Source organism: Echeneis naucrates, chromosome 2 (genome assembly GCF_900963305.1).
Source record: "Echeneis naucrates chromosome 2, fEcheNa1.1, whole genome shotgun sequence".
NCBI classification, from domain to species: Eukaryota; Metazoa; Chordata; class Actinopteri; order Carangiformes; family Echeneidae; genus Echeneis; species Echeneis naucrates.
The window spans coordinates 14,384,942-14,400,302 of record NC_042512.1 but is presented as its reverse complement, the minus strand read 5'-3'; the positions used below and the strand labels follow the sequence as shown (position 1 = coordinate 14,400,302).

The 15,361-nt window shown below is 43.5% G+C and overlaps 2 protein-coding genes across 4 annotated transcripts in view; one reads left to right on the top strand and one right to left on the bottom strand.

The window, feature by feature from the left end:
• The window catches only part of LOC115053631 (vang-like protein 1), a 41,386-nt gene extending 34,013 nt beyond the window's left edge, over positions 1-7,373 (top strand). For 2 of the 3 annotated variants that reach the window (XM_029518491.1, XM_029518512.1), the window contains 4 exons: positions 1,375-1,535; positions 4,058-4,205; positions 4,472-4,706; positions 4,797-7,373. In XM_029518491.1, the coding sequence (XP_029374351.1) occupies positions 1,375-1,535; positions 4,058-4,205; positions 4,472-4,706; positions 4,797-5,057 (805 nt within the window). In that variant the 3' untranslated portion in view covers positions 5,058-7,373. The remainder of the gene's footprint in view (positions 1-1,374; positions 1,536-4,057; positions 4,206-4,471; positions 4,707-4,796) is intronic. The other variant, XM_029518502.1, reaches the window with a different exon arrangement.
• A 2,157-nt stretch (positions 7,374-9,530) lies between these two features.
• LOC115054180 (calsequestrin-2-like) lies at positions 9,531-14,978 on the bottom strand. The gene is made up of 11 exons (XM_029519254.1): positions 14,736-14,978; positions 13,168-13,252; positions 12,905-13,005; positions 12,308-12,416; positions 11,570-11,643; positions 10,819-10,949; positions 10,693-10,738; positions 10,527-10,581; positions 10,350-10,450; positions 10,165-10,239; positions 9,531-10,080 (listed from the first exon to the last, which is right to left on the bottom strand). The coding sequence occupies exons 1-11, from the start codon at positions 14,976-14,978 to the stop codon at positions 9,874-9,876; spliced, it is 1,227 nt and encodes a 408-aa protein (XP_029375114.1). The 3' UTR covers positions 9,531-9,873.
• Positions 14,979-15,361: the final 383 nt, after the last annotated feature.

Here is a 15,361-nt window from a genome sequence, read left to right as displayed (position 1 = left end):
GTCGGCCAGTTAACAGCTGTCAGCATCTGTCATCCCCCTGCACAGCGTTGCAGTCTCAGTGTAACAGCTGAACCGCTGTATGCACCGTGAATTACGGATTCATATCCTCTCAGTTTGAAATGATTTTTATCTTTTATTTTGATTTAAGTTCTTGGAATTTATGTGTTTTCATACATCCAGCGCACACAGTCGTCTTTCTGTCTGCCGGATGAATATTCTCTCCCACATTCTTGCATGACTGTCCAAAAATGTGATCACTTGATTCTTTCCAGGAAGAGTACAGTACATTTTTTTGTTTTTACTACTGCAACACTTATGATGAATGATGGTGGTGAGAATTAATCAAAAGATTAAAGCTGGAGGAGAAAAAAAAAAAAAAACAGGCGCAATAATTTAAAAGGCGCTATAAAGCTCCTGGGCAGCTCCTCTCCCACTGACCCTGTCCACATTCCACATGGTTCATTCATGATAAGAACAGTTTGAATGTTTGACTGATAGTTTATTATCATCCTCAGGCCAAAGGAGTTGAAACATTAGAAAACCTGATTCCCAAAATGACGATGAAGACTTTGCACTGTAGCTACAAAGAAATTGTCTTAAAGTTGCAGCAGAATGATGAAGTCAGTGAATTAACCCATTCGTGCACAAGAGTATGTCATAAATCTGATTCTGGCAGCATCTTATCCTGTACAACTGTGGCAGGAGAACTGCTTGAACTTCTGATGTCGCTCTCAGAGACAGCCAATGTCTCGCGTCGTACCAGCGAAAACAACCTCCACAGTTATGTACGATTTGTCTAATGGCGCTGCGTTACGGAGGAAAACACCCAGCACGCTCTCCGATCCTCCGCTGAAGGTTCAGGATCTGGGCTGGAGCAGCACGCGTCAGCTGCCCTCACCTCAAACATCACTTCCTGTGTTACGGTTTCCAGTCTTTGTTCGGTAGCCATGGCAACGGTCCAAAAGCCTCCATCCCACGTCACACTTGTTTTTGACATGGGCCACAGTTTACATCCCCAAATGAAGACATGAACAATCATCCCCACAGACCTCTGTTTTTTGATGAAGACAAATCAATGATGCTTTTGTTTTGCAACAAGATTGTTGTCTGTAATTTGATTTGAATTGCGAAAAAATTTGATCAATTTGTAATTTCCCTCCAAAGCATTTAATTAGTGCCTCTCAGGTGCCACTTCCTCTCTTCCATCCACTGTTCTCGGCCTCTTTTCTTTTGGTTTTATCGCAGTATTTTATTTTCTTTTTTTCAGGGAAAATCCTGTTGTGGATAATGCATCTCAAACGGTCATCAAAGCTGCTGGATTGTAAACACTGACCCTCAAACTCTCTTCCATCCTCCTGTCTCCTTCCATCGCAGTATTCAGCGGGCGGCTCTCGCCATCCTGGAGCACTACTACTGTGACTTCTCAGTCCATAACCCAGCGCTGCTGTCCGCCTCCAAGTCCCGCGCTGCCAAGCACCTGGCCGGCCTTAAGGTCTACAACGTGGATGGTGAGTTCCCAGCAGCCCCGGCCGAGGGTGAGTGGGATGTTCTTTATCTCCATGTGTTGTGTTGTTGTTTGTGCTCTGGTTATATATTCACTGACACGTGTTGAGTTGGATGATTTTATTTCTGATTTAAAAATTGGTTTTGGCAATGAAAGATCATCGAATTGTTTCTGAACCAAAAGATACTCTTTGACGTGACAAATGAAGTCCTCAGATTTGAGAGTCATGAAACTGAATTTGTTTTTGTATTTTTGCTTTAAAAAGTGTTTCTCTTAATGGTCTTGCGAGACAAGTTTGTGAATTCATGACTTCCATTGTTCAGGTTCATCTATTTGTTGGCATGGGATATTTGATTAATCAATCAATAATTATTCATTCATTCATCTTCTTACACTTATCTGTTCCGGTTCGCGGGGGCTGCTGGAGCCAATCCCAGCTCACATCGGGCGAGGGAGGGTCCATCACAGGGCCAACACACAGAGACAGACAAACGTTCAGCTTGATGTTCGCTGCAGCTTTACAAATTTTAAATACTTTGATTTTGATTTGATTTGATACTTCGATAACTGGTGCCAGCAGCGTCATCGCACAACAGTAATTCAGCTTTTACAGTTTCAGTTCACAGTTCAAGTCTCTGCAGGCTGATTTGATTTCCTTTCTGTACTGGAACGTGCTGAAACCAATGGCTGCCTGGAAGGAAGAAAATGGATCTCCAGATGCGGCAAAACTGGAAAATAATCTGTAGTGTAACTCAAAGCGCAGGTGATTTGTAGTTGGAAGGGTTACAACAAGCAAAAATGCAAGTGTGGTCATTTGATCCGTGCCTCTGTACGCCCTCTGGTACCTTTTAGCAGGTGGGATGACTGCTGACTTTCTCCTTATGTCTCTTTACACTGTTGCTCACCTTTAAGATGCCTTTCGAGCTAAACTGAAAGCCTACCTTTTGGACAGTAAGTAAATGCAGCCTCTAGCCAAAGCTCTTTGTTGAGGACAAACGCACACACGTCTCGCAACTTCTCCTCACTCCCCTGCATGCCACAGGTTGATGAAAAAGTTCGGTCTTCCTCACGACAGCTGGCAGAATGTAACACAAACCCTTGATTAAATTATCACTCTCCCTTAAGTGTACTCAAGCGTCACTAAATTGCACTGACTCCCTCTTCCCCTTTTTTCCTGCTGTTATTTGTCTTCCTGCTTTCTTCTCCCTCCTCTCAGATATTTGAGGGAGATGGTGGTGGAGGTGGCTGATAAATCAATAGCTATTACGCTGCCGGTCTTGTCATTTCTCTCTCGTGTCTCATCCTCCTTTATTTTCAACCTGCAGCAGCTGGTCTGGAGCCTCTCCATCGCTCTCCTGTCTGGAGCTTTTACTTCACGCTCCCTCTTTCTTTCTCCAGCTGCACCGACGTTCAGACGAACAAGTTAAACTCGGGGACAGACAATAATCTTTCCTTAATTAAAGAGTCGGGCAGCCCTGAGTGCAAAGCAGCCGTAGCACTCAATTACGTTCAATTCTAATGGAGTCAGTTTATTTTACGACGCCTGACTCTGCTGAGGATATTGGGAATTGGAAATTATTCCCAGCACGAATATCTGTGTCTCTGCAACATACGGAAGATGTAAAATACCTGAAATAAGACATCATTAAAAGTCGAATCTGCCATAATCCAAATTTCCCAATTTTTACTTAAGTGAAGCTTTATTTATGCATTCATTTTGTGTATTGTGTTCAGAGACAGACAATCATGAGTTACTATTAGTTACATTGTTTATTGTTGAACATTTTTCGCTCTGATCCATGCTCTTCTCCTAATGTTACTTTTTACGTAGTTGTATTTTATGTATCTATGCATTCGTGCAGGCTCTGATCTACAGTTTTGACAAAGTCATGATACGTATGTTTGGTTGGGTTGTACTTGGTTTCCACGTTTATTTTTTATTGAGACATTTTAAATCTTCCATACTGACTTGACTCAGCTCAGACGTGCAACACATGGCTTTAACAGCATTTATCCAAACACCACGACCAAAGCGAGCATTCTGCTCCCAGGCCATGAATTATTCCATTCATGCACGACATTAATAATTTACCCGCTCTGCCGTCTTTTAACCTGCATTAACATCAGACAGAGTTCATCAGCAGCCTCCTGTCCTCATTCCAAAAATAGACAAACTTTTGAAGTTGCCTGAGACGCTTGTTTAATTGGACGTTCAGTTCTTCCTGAAGGCAGCGAGTGGCAGAGTGACAGGACTGTTTGAATATCAATAGTCCTGTGAGGTTAGGCAGCACATTTTAGATATTTGGAACAATTTAGAATTCTGACTTTTTATGGCTTTTCCTGTCAGTTCCTGGGCTGTGAATAATCCTGGTGATAAAAGGTGGTTTATGCGCAGTGATGACCTTCCTCTCTCCTTTAAAAGCTGCCTGTTCCCTCAAATTGCACCTTCATGTCATCACTGGAGATTTTCTTTGCTGCTTAGATCCTTATCTCAGGCTATCACTGAGTCTTCATCTGTGAGTTGCACTAACCAATGACATCTGCCGGTCACAGGCCCGGGGAACAATGCGGCGGCGGGACTCGCCCACTCCCAGTCCAGAGCCATGATTGCAGCTGCCGCCCGCCGCAGAGACTCCAGCCACAACGAGCTGTACTATGAGGAGGCCGAGCACGACAGGCGCGTCCGCAAGCGCAGAGCACGGTGAGGACGAGCAGCACTCTGAAATAGGTTCAAACACTGGTGGCAAAATATTCAAGCAGAGCGCCTGCTATTTCGATTGATCAGTATGGATTTTAAACTGATAACGTGCTCTGGGCTGATATTTTCCACACTGTGCAATTTTAAAGTATGTCAGGATATTCAACCAAAAAGCGTTGTGTTTCAGTAACTGCTCCCTGACGGCATCAGAAAGGTACCACAACAAGGCTAAAATTGTTAAGATCCTTGTCCGCCATGTTTCCTCCCAGACTCGTGGTGGCAGTCGAAGAGGCGTTCACACATATCAAGCGCATGCAGGAGGAGGAGCAGAAAAAGGCTCCTGGGGATGTGATGGATCCGCGAGAGGCCGCACAGGCCATCTTCCCCTCCATGGCTCGGGCCCTGCAGAAGTACCTGAGGACCACCAAGCAGCAGCACTGCCACAGCATGGAGAGCATCCAGCAGCACCTGGCCTTCTGCATCACCAACAACATGACGCCCAAGGTCAGGCCTTTAACTTTTGCTCCCCTGGAGACTCGTTCTTTGTCCTGACATGTGACCAAATGCCATATTTTTGTCATCCCTCCTGGACAGGCGTTTCTGGAGAGCTACCTGACCCCGGGCCCGACCCTGCAGTACAGCCGGGACCGGTGGCTGGCTCGCCAATGGACGCTGATCAGCGAGGCATCCGTCACCAGCGGCCTGAAAGACGGCACTGTGTTCCTGCTCAAGTGTGTGGACTTCAGCCTGGTGGTGACGTCCAAAAAGATCCCCTACATCCAGATGTCAGAGGAATACATCGACCCCAAGTCTCACAAGTTTGTCCTGCGGTTACAGTCTGAAACCTCCGTGTAGGACTTCTTTTTTTTTTTTTTTTTTTTACTTCTCACCCTTTTTTCTTGCTCTCAAATGTTTTCATTTTGGGTTTGCAGTTTTTATTTTTACTTTTTTGGAGTTTTTATATATTATATATGAATCTATATCACACACACGTTTGAATATATTGAGTTTTTTAATGTTCAATTTGGATGAAAAGAAGAGTCGTCACAGGATCACGCTCACGGGAGCTTGGACGCCTCGGATGTCGACTCGCGTGCACATACAATATGCGTGAGCTTATGTGTGTATGTGGTGCGTGCATGTGTGTCAAAGCGTGTCACAATAACTCGTTCCCTTCGTGTTTGAGTTGCTGGAGTCAAACAAGCCGGGAACAGTTGTTTATGTCTCGGTCACTCCTTCATTTCTACGGGATAGACAGACAAACCACTAAGGACAGCGATAGCGTGACTTTGACTGTGATATTTGAAGCTGATGGAGACATATGACATATATCATATGACATATATCAGGCCGGGACGACAACAGAATGAAAATTAAATGGATTTATTTCTCTCGAAAAGCAAATGAAATGCATTTGACAAAATAAAAATGAAACCAAACTTCTTTTAGATTTTGCATAAAATGCACATTCACGTATGTTTGTAAATGCCTAAAAAGGTTGGAATAGTTAAGACGCTCTGAAAGGATCTCAAACTGTTTTCCTCTCCTCATCGATATTTCAGGACATCTACTAGTTTTCCGGACAAAAACGTTTGAGGTGTTCAACGCCAACGTATCTGACACAACCTGAGCAGCAGCACCCTCGAGTGCCGAGCCGCCAAAATTGGACAATTTGGGTGGTTTTTTGGTGCGTGATTCTTCTCCATGTGCCACAGATTTAAAGCTGAGGTACTTCCACTCCAGTGGGAACAACCTGTTGTGAGAGAAGGAGGCCATGAGAGATGCACAGAGATGGATACATGCCCAAAATAATTTGCCCTGCCTCATCTGTTCAGTGATGCTCTCAGGGCTTTCGTGTCCACAGTATCTGCCTGACATGATGGAAAAGGAAGGCAGCGAGGAGGAGAGACAGAGCCACGATGTCTGAAGCAAAAATACTACTGATTACTCCAGACCAGACTCCCCCTCTGCGGGTTACAGAATAAATACAGGAAATTCCCGGTTATAAAGGGATACATTTAATGTATCAGGAGGAGGAGGAGGGATATATTTCATGTATCCCTTTACCTTTTCACATGAGAAATCCCCTCTTCTGTATCTTCCAGTCCAGTTGTATTTCACATTAAAAGCCCAACTGGAACAAGGAGAACATTGAATTGAGAAGATGTAGAAAATCAGGAAACAAAGCAAGAAGTAAGGAAGCTAGTGACAAAATAATGCTCTTCACCCTTCTCTCCACTATTTGAGAATTTGCTGTATTTAAATTGTGACTTCTTGTTTGGGGCTTGCAGGGTTTGCTTGTATCATTAGAAAATATATTGAATCAGAAGCAGGGTGGAACCTCTTTCCCAACTGGACCGTCTGGTTTTCCACGTGTCACCTCTGTTAATCCCTCGGGGTCAGCCAGCTCACCAGAAAACACACAGGGACTCTTTCTTATCATCATTCATTCGCCTGATGAATTGGACAGAAATTGAATGAAGCCGTCGACACGCAGAGACATTTTGAAACCCAGAAAGTTAATAAAATACACATGCGGAGAAGTCGCAATGTAAATGCCTCCGGAGAAAGAAAACAGGTGTTGTGATAATAAAGTGCTGTGTGGTTGTGAGCAGGTTGTCGCCTACTGCCCCCTGGCTGGTAAAGTGAAGATTGTCACTATGTCTGCCAGAGGGCAGCAACTATTTTCATACAAAACACAAAGATGTTGTTCAGTTTTCACTGTAAACTTGTAGTTGTTCCATCTTGAAAGAAGTAAAACAAACACTTTTGCTGTTTCCAGCAGTGAATTTCCTTTTTGAAGCGCCTGCCACTGGTCATTTTTTTGTACCTACTGACAGATGAACTTTGTTTGATCCCAATGTGACTGTGCCTCCTGTTTTTACACTGTACCTATTTATGTAAACAGCATGTGCGTTTGTCTCTTTGTATGTATGTATGTATGTATGTATGTATGTATGTATGCCATTCCAGTTCACATGACCAGCCTCTTCCTCCTCCTCTTCCTCGCCACCATCCTCACCACGCTGTTTGCAGGTCATGGTCCAATGTGGTTTGGTTTTGGACAGCTTTATGATGATCACGTGACATTGCAGAGTAAGGTGTCACTTTGACAGCGTAAGCATTTGTTTAAAAAAAAAACAACAACAAACAAACCAAATAAACATTTTTATGAACATTTGTATATCTGCTGTTTGACATTGTAATTTTCACAAATTTAATTTTGGAAGGCTTTGACCTGTGAACCAGACTCAGACACAAATGTCTCCTCAGATGTTTTAGCTCTAAACACTTTCTTGTTTCCTTGACTATCCCCTCAGTTTGTAATTTCTTCCAAGTAGTTTCCTCAGTGTGAAGGTTGTTGTGGGCCGGATGAACATTGCTAGAAACCAAAGATAGCACAATCTGATTCTTTAATTTCTAAACGTCAAAGGTGTATGGAAGCCAAAGGCAATTATCTTTGTGAAAACTTTATTTAACATGATTTTAATTTATCATGCAATGAGAATAATTATTTCACCGTGTCTGTAAAATGACGATTCCACATTTCTTGTAGTGAGAAAACAACCTTTAAATTTATCCTGTTACAACGCGAAAATGAAATACTGTCCAGATTCCTATCGCTTCCATTTATCATTTTTATTTGTTCTGTTTTGCAACCCAAACTGATAACAAACTGCACTGATGAAGTGAGAAGGTCTGCACCGCCAGCAGCATCTTTCCTTGTAATGACTCAGTTTCAAATGTAGAGTATCTTTCATCTCCTCTCTGCCATTCTTCCAATCTTCATCTTCAGCACGATTTTCTTGGCCCACTAACACTCACCTCTGTCGCTGCCCATTGGGCGTCCAACCTGCTGTCTGACATGCCTTTTTTTTTTGGCCTTGTTTTGGCCTTGTTGTGGTGGCTTCTCGTTGTCATGAAGCTCTATGGTAATTGGCTTGCCGTCAGCCTGTCAGAGCTGCGCTGCCAGGCCTCGTGGGTAAATGGATGTCAGTGTCAGTGTCCCACGCTGAAAACGAACAACCTCATCCTTCCGTGAGCCTGTGGCGCGAGGTTGCCTGTCGGAACTCATCTGTCGGTGGTTTAATCCCCCTCCCGTAGCTGCCTGATCTGTGCAGGACGAGGAGAGGAGGGATGGATCGAGTGGGAAATGAGGAACATTTGCATCTAAATGGAATGTTTTTCTTGCCTTCATTCGTCCCTCTCTATTTATTTGGTAATGAGTTGGTTATGTGCAGATCAAAGCATGAGCGGAAATGCCTCCAGCTTCTGGTGGTTTCAGTGTTGAACAGAAATCTACACCTCAATACAGCTTCTTCATGCCTGTTCTTTGTTCTCTGTCGCCTGATATTGAACCTGTTAGATGCTCGCAGGCCTTTGTGTTGTTGTCATCCTTCCTCTCTTGGGCGTGTTGTGTTTGAGACGGACAGGTGGACTTTCATGCTGTGTTCATGTAAAACATCATCACACGTGACACTCGCTGGATTATGTGAGCTGGAGGCTGTGCAAACACGTCGCAACACTTGCACAGTGATTCAGTCTGCTCTTCTCTCCCCAGGAGAGAGCAAAACATGCCCCAGGTCATATCCAAATGCACACAGTTTAACGTTCTCATCCAACTGTCTGTGCTGTGGATTATGTGTAAATCCCACATCATCGCACAAACATCCTGTTTACACACTGCATCACACCCACCTCCAGGGGAATAATGATTCTGGCATGGCCCTCAATTATTAATTCATGTCCGGTGGTACGGGTTCAGCGGGAGTGTGTTCACTCTTTATGCAGTGTGTAGGGCCCCGGTGGGCAGCCCTTGGGCCCGTCTCTCCCCTGACCCCTTCACCCCGCCACCTCCCCCGTCATCAGAGCCCAGGTCCTTACCCCATTTCGGAGGCATTACGACGCTGAATAATTCACCAGCGTGTGAATAATTCAAGGTGAAATCACTAATTGAGGAGGAGAAAACGACTGTGCCAGTCTGTTGTCTGAAGTTTGTCACGAGTCAGTGAAATGAAGTGCTTTCTCACATTCATGTCTTAAAAATCAGCAGAATTCACAAAGCAGAGGTAGTAGTGCACAAAGTATTCATCTACTTTTATTAATTATCTTGGTTTTTGTTGCACAGATGTATGTAAAGGTTTTTTTTGGCCAAGAAAACACTTGAAACATTATTTAGAACAACATTTGCCATTTATTGTCACAAACACACCACTAGTAGAATTCCTTGTAACTATTTAACCATTTATATCAACCTTAAAGCCTCTAGAATCATTATTTTGATAAGAAGAATTTATTCAATTATAATGCGTAGTCTGAATTTCAATCTCCTCTTAGCTTTTTTTTTTTTTTTTTTTTTTAATCTTTCGGTTTCTCACGCTGTTCCAAGTGGATAAAAAAATGAATGACAGCAGCTTTACCTTACACAGCTATGTAACACAGAAACCTTATTATGCTGATCTGGATCCTTGGTGAGTTTTGGAGAAGTACTGCGCCTGGCTAATTTTATTAAACTGGCCCAGAAATGACCTTCAATTAGGTCTCTTGTATCAGCCTAACTAATTAAACCGTTGTCTACAAAGTTTAGTTTTTGTATTTGTGGGAGATTTGAAGGTTTTTCAATTTGAAACAAGGTCATAGTTTCGATCGCGCTGGGCCCTGGACGTTCTATTTATTCGTCTCTGTCTTCCTCGTCCTGATCCTGACTGTCGACATTGTCTCCTGTCATGTAGCTTTCACCATTTTCCTGGTCTTCGGCAGACTCGTCGTCGTCCTCGGTGTTCACCCTCCCTGACAGGACGTCCTCGATCCAGTCCTCCAGCTCCTCCGCAGTAGGCAGATCCTCGTCGTTGGACATGTCCAACCACACGCTGTCGGCCTGGAACACAAAGAACCAAGACAGTCGTGAAAGATGGTTATAATGCTTGGACCTATTGCAGTAAGATTTTTCACTCTCACTTACATCTGTTACGTTGACAACGCCAATTTGTGGTCTAAAAAGGTCCAACTTGAAAGTTTTTTCCCAGTAAGTGGTGAGCTGTAGGGAAGTTATCAGAGGATGATTACCAGCACAAACAGATTTCAGGTCTTAAAACCCTCTTGAGATAGATTTCTCGTTTTGAAAATAATCTCATGATGTGGCAGAACCAGAGGGAAGTCGTCCGGATCGATCCAGACGATGCTGAGGTCTGGGTTGTTGGTGTTGTCTCTGGCCACGTCTTTCAGGATCTCGAGGAACTCATAACCGTCTGGGGACAACAGAGCAGAGATACCTGAGCTCACAAAAGTGAGACCAAAAGGTAAAAAAAACGCTGAGTCACAGACCTGGATCCTCTTCCTCAGCAAATGCAACGATATGTATTCCATCCATGTCATCTTCCTGAAAATAGAGTAAACTCTTTGAATCACCCTGCCGTTGTTCCCCGAACAAGATGTAATCATTTCCACGAGAAGGTATTTATGCCTAAATGTATGCCGAGCAACTACCCACCCATGTTTCAAACATATTCTCTGCCCGGAGCTTCCTCAGGGTGGCCCTGCAAAGAGCACATTTTCATAAAAACACACGCCAAATGCTTAAAAAATTAGGACTCACAGTAGAACAAATCGAACCAACCTTCTGTGTTGGTTGACAAACTCGACAATGTCTGTTTCTGACAGAGGTCTGCCAGGCAGGATGGCCGGCTCCTCCATGAACGGCTCGTAGAAATTCACCTCGTTCATCTTGAGGGAGAGATGTTTGGCCACCTAAAAAGTAATTTATTGAGAAGATTCTGTCATCGGTTGTTGGTTTTTAATTGTGTTTTGCAGACAGTTACTTTATCTCCTTTTCATTTTGGTGTATTTCTATTCAGTAATTAAAAGCTTGTGATATTAAGAGGTGTACTTGATAGCTTTTTTCCCCGAGATTTAGATGGGAAGATTGATGCCACAGATATATTGGTCAAATCTTAAGGAAGCCAGTCTCCTTTAATTAATAATAATAGAAAGTGTCAAAATGTACAGAATCCACTTCCAAGCACCTCTAAACTTCACGAGGCAGTAATTAACTTGAAGAACTTGAAGTATTTAGGAAGTAAGAGAATCCTGTCTATATTGTTTTTACACTTTTATATTTGCATGAACTAAACAAATCAGATACACGGAGTATTAAAAGGTGCACTTTCAGGGATATTTAACTGTCATTGGACCGAAGCAGCCTATCTGGTTTAGGTTGATTTACGTTCAACTAAGAAAACCTGCTGCAGGCCAGAGTTATGTTTGGCATATGAATATCTGGGAGTCAAAAGTGGGTCTTATAGCAATGTACGCACAAGGACTTGCGTGTTTTTGAGCGTTCTGATTTTGCTTTGTACATAAAGACTTACAGATTTGTCGAACGTAGCAAAGAATTTGATGTAAGGTTGAAAAAGCTCTGAGGCTTCCTGGAAAGCTTTATAGTCTGCGAGGGAGAGAGAGAGAAAACGATGAGAGACAGAAAGCGTAGGAAGGAAAGGGAAACTGTGGAAATTCATCATTCACATTCTGCTCCTATTCCCAGCTGAATCTACAGTATGTGATCAGGAAGGCAAGCAGTGAAACCTACTTTCCTCATTCAATTTCCCATCATGATTCAACCGACCTCACCCTTGTAACAGAGTCTCCCTTAATGCAGTTTTATACGCTTGTAACGCACTTCGGGCTTCACTCCCAACAAGGTCACCACGAAGGACCAAGCTATCTCTAGACAGAAATAGGCTTCATAATGAAACTTCATGCTTTTGTCATATCGGACCAGATAGCATCTTCCCCATCTCATTTTTTCTGCCTGTTTTTGAAAGGAACTATAATTGCAATTTGACCTATTAGACAAGAACTAGAAGCTATTTAAACGCTCTCGTGGGGCTGAGTGCCCCATGAGAGCCTTAACAGACGGTTAGACTACATGGTGATGTAGCTCCATTAGCCTGCAGATCCCATTGGTGTCTAGGGAATGCACTGAGGTGACGTTAGAGAACGGCTAGTTGCGGCTGCACGTGGATTCTCGACCCATTACACATTCTGCGTCTTTGTAAATGTATTTCGGCCATTAATTTACACACGAAACAATTTGGGGACACACTAACAGGAGTCTTCTCCCTTAAAGTAGCCAATGAGACGGATGTCCTCCTCCATTCTCTCAAAGGCTCGCAGCTCCATGGCGTTGTTGATCATTTCCACCGGGTCTTCCAACACCTAGGGGGACAGTATGAGACAGGTAGGGTCGTATTTTCTCTCTGCAAAGTAGCACAGTGAGTAAATAGTGGAGAAGTGATGGTGAGGCGGAAGCTCTTGCTTACACAACTCCCTTTTGTGCAAGAGCAGATGAGCTCAATTTAGTACATTGTGCCTTTTTAACCAACACTGGAATCAAATCACGATTAAGAATAAAACATATTTTTGCCCCTCTAATGTCCTCTGGGTCATCATGCTATGCTATAAAAATGAGCAAGCATATTTCCCTGCACAACAAACTAATACGTTGACATTTTATGTGAAAATGTCACATATTCTGACGTTGGAAAGAAATACCTTTGACACAAGTGCTTTTCCTGCTGTGTATTACATAATTTGCAAGTACTGTAACACACATGCAGCTGTGAATAGCTCGAGGATGTCTTCCCTCCGAAGGTCGACGAGATCACGCCTCTAAAAAGTAGCAACAGACTCAGTTCTCCACTCACATCCAACAGGAACTCCACCAGCGTGTCCGCAGAGAGTTCCCCGTCGAACTCGATGACACGATCGTCCTTGAACACGTACAAGCTGCCCACCTCCTCCAGACCTGACGGCGCACACAGGACAATCATTCATGACTGAGGCTTTCCGCGTTGAGCAGAAAAGCAGCAGATGTGACAGTGTATCATACATTTAGGGCGTGCACATTGACAGCAAAGTCAATACTATGGCATGAAATTGAGCAGCTGACAATAAGTCAGGCACGTACCCAATTTTCTTGCGACTTTGGCGTCCCTCTGGGAGTCCACCATCCCAAAACCGATGTCTTTGTTCTCCAGGACCTGAGCCGTGAGCTGAGTGTTCACAAAAATGTCAGTTAACTTTTAGTTACAATGTTTTTTTTGTTTTTTCTTTTCGGGAAATTGATGATCAGCCAGAGTAACTTGCCTCTCAAAGACGGGGATTCAATGCACATCTTGAATTGAATTTGGTTTTTGCTGCCGTACTAAATCTGTTTATAATGAAAATGGAATATTGGCAGCTTGAGAGGATTGAGACTAAATTGGCACAGATATCCAATTACACTCAAAATGAACTGATCAGATTTCAGTGTCAAAGGTCAATTTGACCTAACGAAACACAATTTTAACCACAGCTCACACATTCATACACTAATTGGCTGTCACAATTTGACACGACTGTCTTTAAGGATTGAATTAAGCATTGACTTTTATCTCCGAAAGGTCAAAGGTCAACTTCACCGCGACGCCCTAATGTTTTCAGGACGACGAGATTTGACTTTTTTTAAAGCTTTTTTGAGCATCATCTGTTCTGTATTTTACAAAAAGATGAAAGAATTGAATCAAATAAAAGAATTTCCATTTGATTATATGAGTACAATCTCCAGTGGAGAAACCAGCACACTACATTAGTTCAACACTCACAGCTGGTGTTGTCTGCATCAATATATCTTTTCATTACCAAACTGTGTGTGTGGGTGAGCGCTGAGAGCCCCCTGTGGAGATTTCTTGTTATGGGGAAGCTTTGTCAGGACCCCTTGCCTTCCAGCTTACGCTTCTTGAGGGTAGAAGACAGATTTATAAATTCCACTCAAGAGGCAGCAACTCACTTTCTTACCCTCAGTTTCTGCTTTCTTGTGATAATTGAAAAGCTGGCCAAGAGTGAATAAAACACGTTTTTCCTATTCAATTAGTTTCCAAAAAATATGGCCAGGAACGAAGGAGTAAATTGACTTATTTCTAGTTCGCAGGCAGATAGCAGAGTTTTGGGAACGAGCTATAATTAACAGAATGACCTAGAAACAATCCCTGGACGCGCGTGAACCACAGAGGAGTGCTAATAATGGGATTCAAATCACCGCCTGTCAGGGAGAGTGTGCAGGTGAAACACACTCTCTGTCCGTCTGTGACAGTCTGACAGCTTTGAAGTGTACTTCACTTCACTTTACGGTTGAGCAAACAGTCGAGGGAAAAAAAGGGGGGACGACTTGTTATGACAGGTTCGAGCCAAATGAGCATGGCGTTGAGGCTCCGAGCTGAACCCGCAGGGATTGGAGCTGTAGCTTATTGAGTCGTGTTATGTTATCAGCAACACTAAATATCAGGGCGCAGTGTGTTCAAATAGGTACGTCTCTTTGCACTGGGTGTCTCCTTTGATCAGTAATGACATCTTCTTGGCAGGACTCAGGTATTATCAGTGTGCATGCTGGCAGACGGTTCATCACAAACTCTCCCAAATATCAGTTAAATGAAGTTGATGCCATCGACGAAGGAGCAGGATAAGGCACGACTTACTCACAACCTTCCTCTGTCTTACCTCCAGAACCAGTTCTGTCATCTGGAAACGCTTCTGCAGACCCTTGTTGGCCGGCACAGGCTCATGATAGAACAGACACAGCAGGTCGTATCTCTTCAGAGCCTTCCTGTAGTTGCGCTCGTTCATGTCCATCACTCTGTCCTTCCCATCAAAGTTGGGGAACTCCAGACCTTCCTCTGCGTTGCACAGGAGGGCCAGCCAGAGGCAGAGGCCCGACAGAAGAGGAAGAAAGATTTGCTGCATTGTATTTTTTTTTAGGTGTTTGAGAACTGGATTGAAGTTGGCAGAGGAATCAAAAAACCCTCTCCAGGTCCTGCTCGAAGAGATATATCACACACCAGATAAGATTCACTCACTGATTTGATCTCTGTCCTCTCTGGAGCAAATGTGAAATATCCTCTCTTATATTTGATCACTTTCTTCTCTGCCCTCTCACATCATCACTCCTTCACCACCTGTCTTGTGTCTCCTCCTCTTCTCCGTCACTTATCTTTACCAGCCACATCTCACGAGGATCTGTTTCCTCCTCCCCTTCTCTCTCACCGTCACTGACAAACCCTGTCAAGCAGATTAAAAGGACAATCATTCTTGAGGTTCCCATTCATGCCTTTGAAATAAATTCAGAA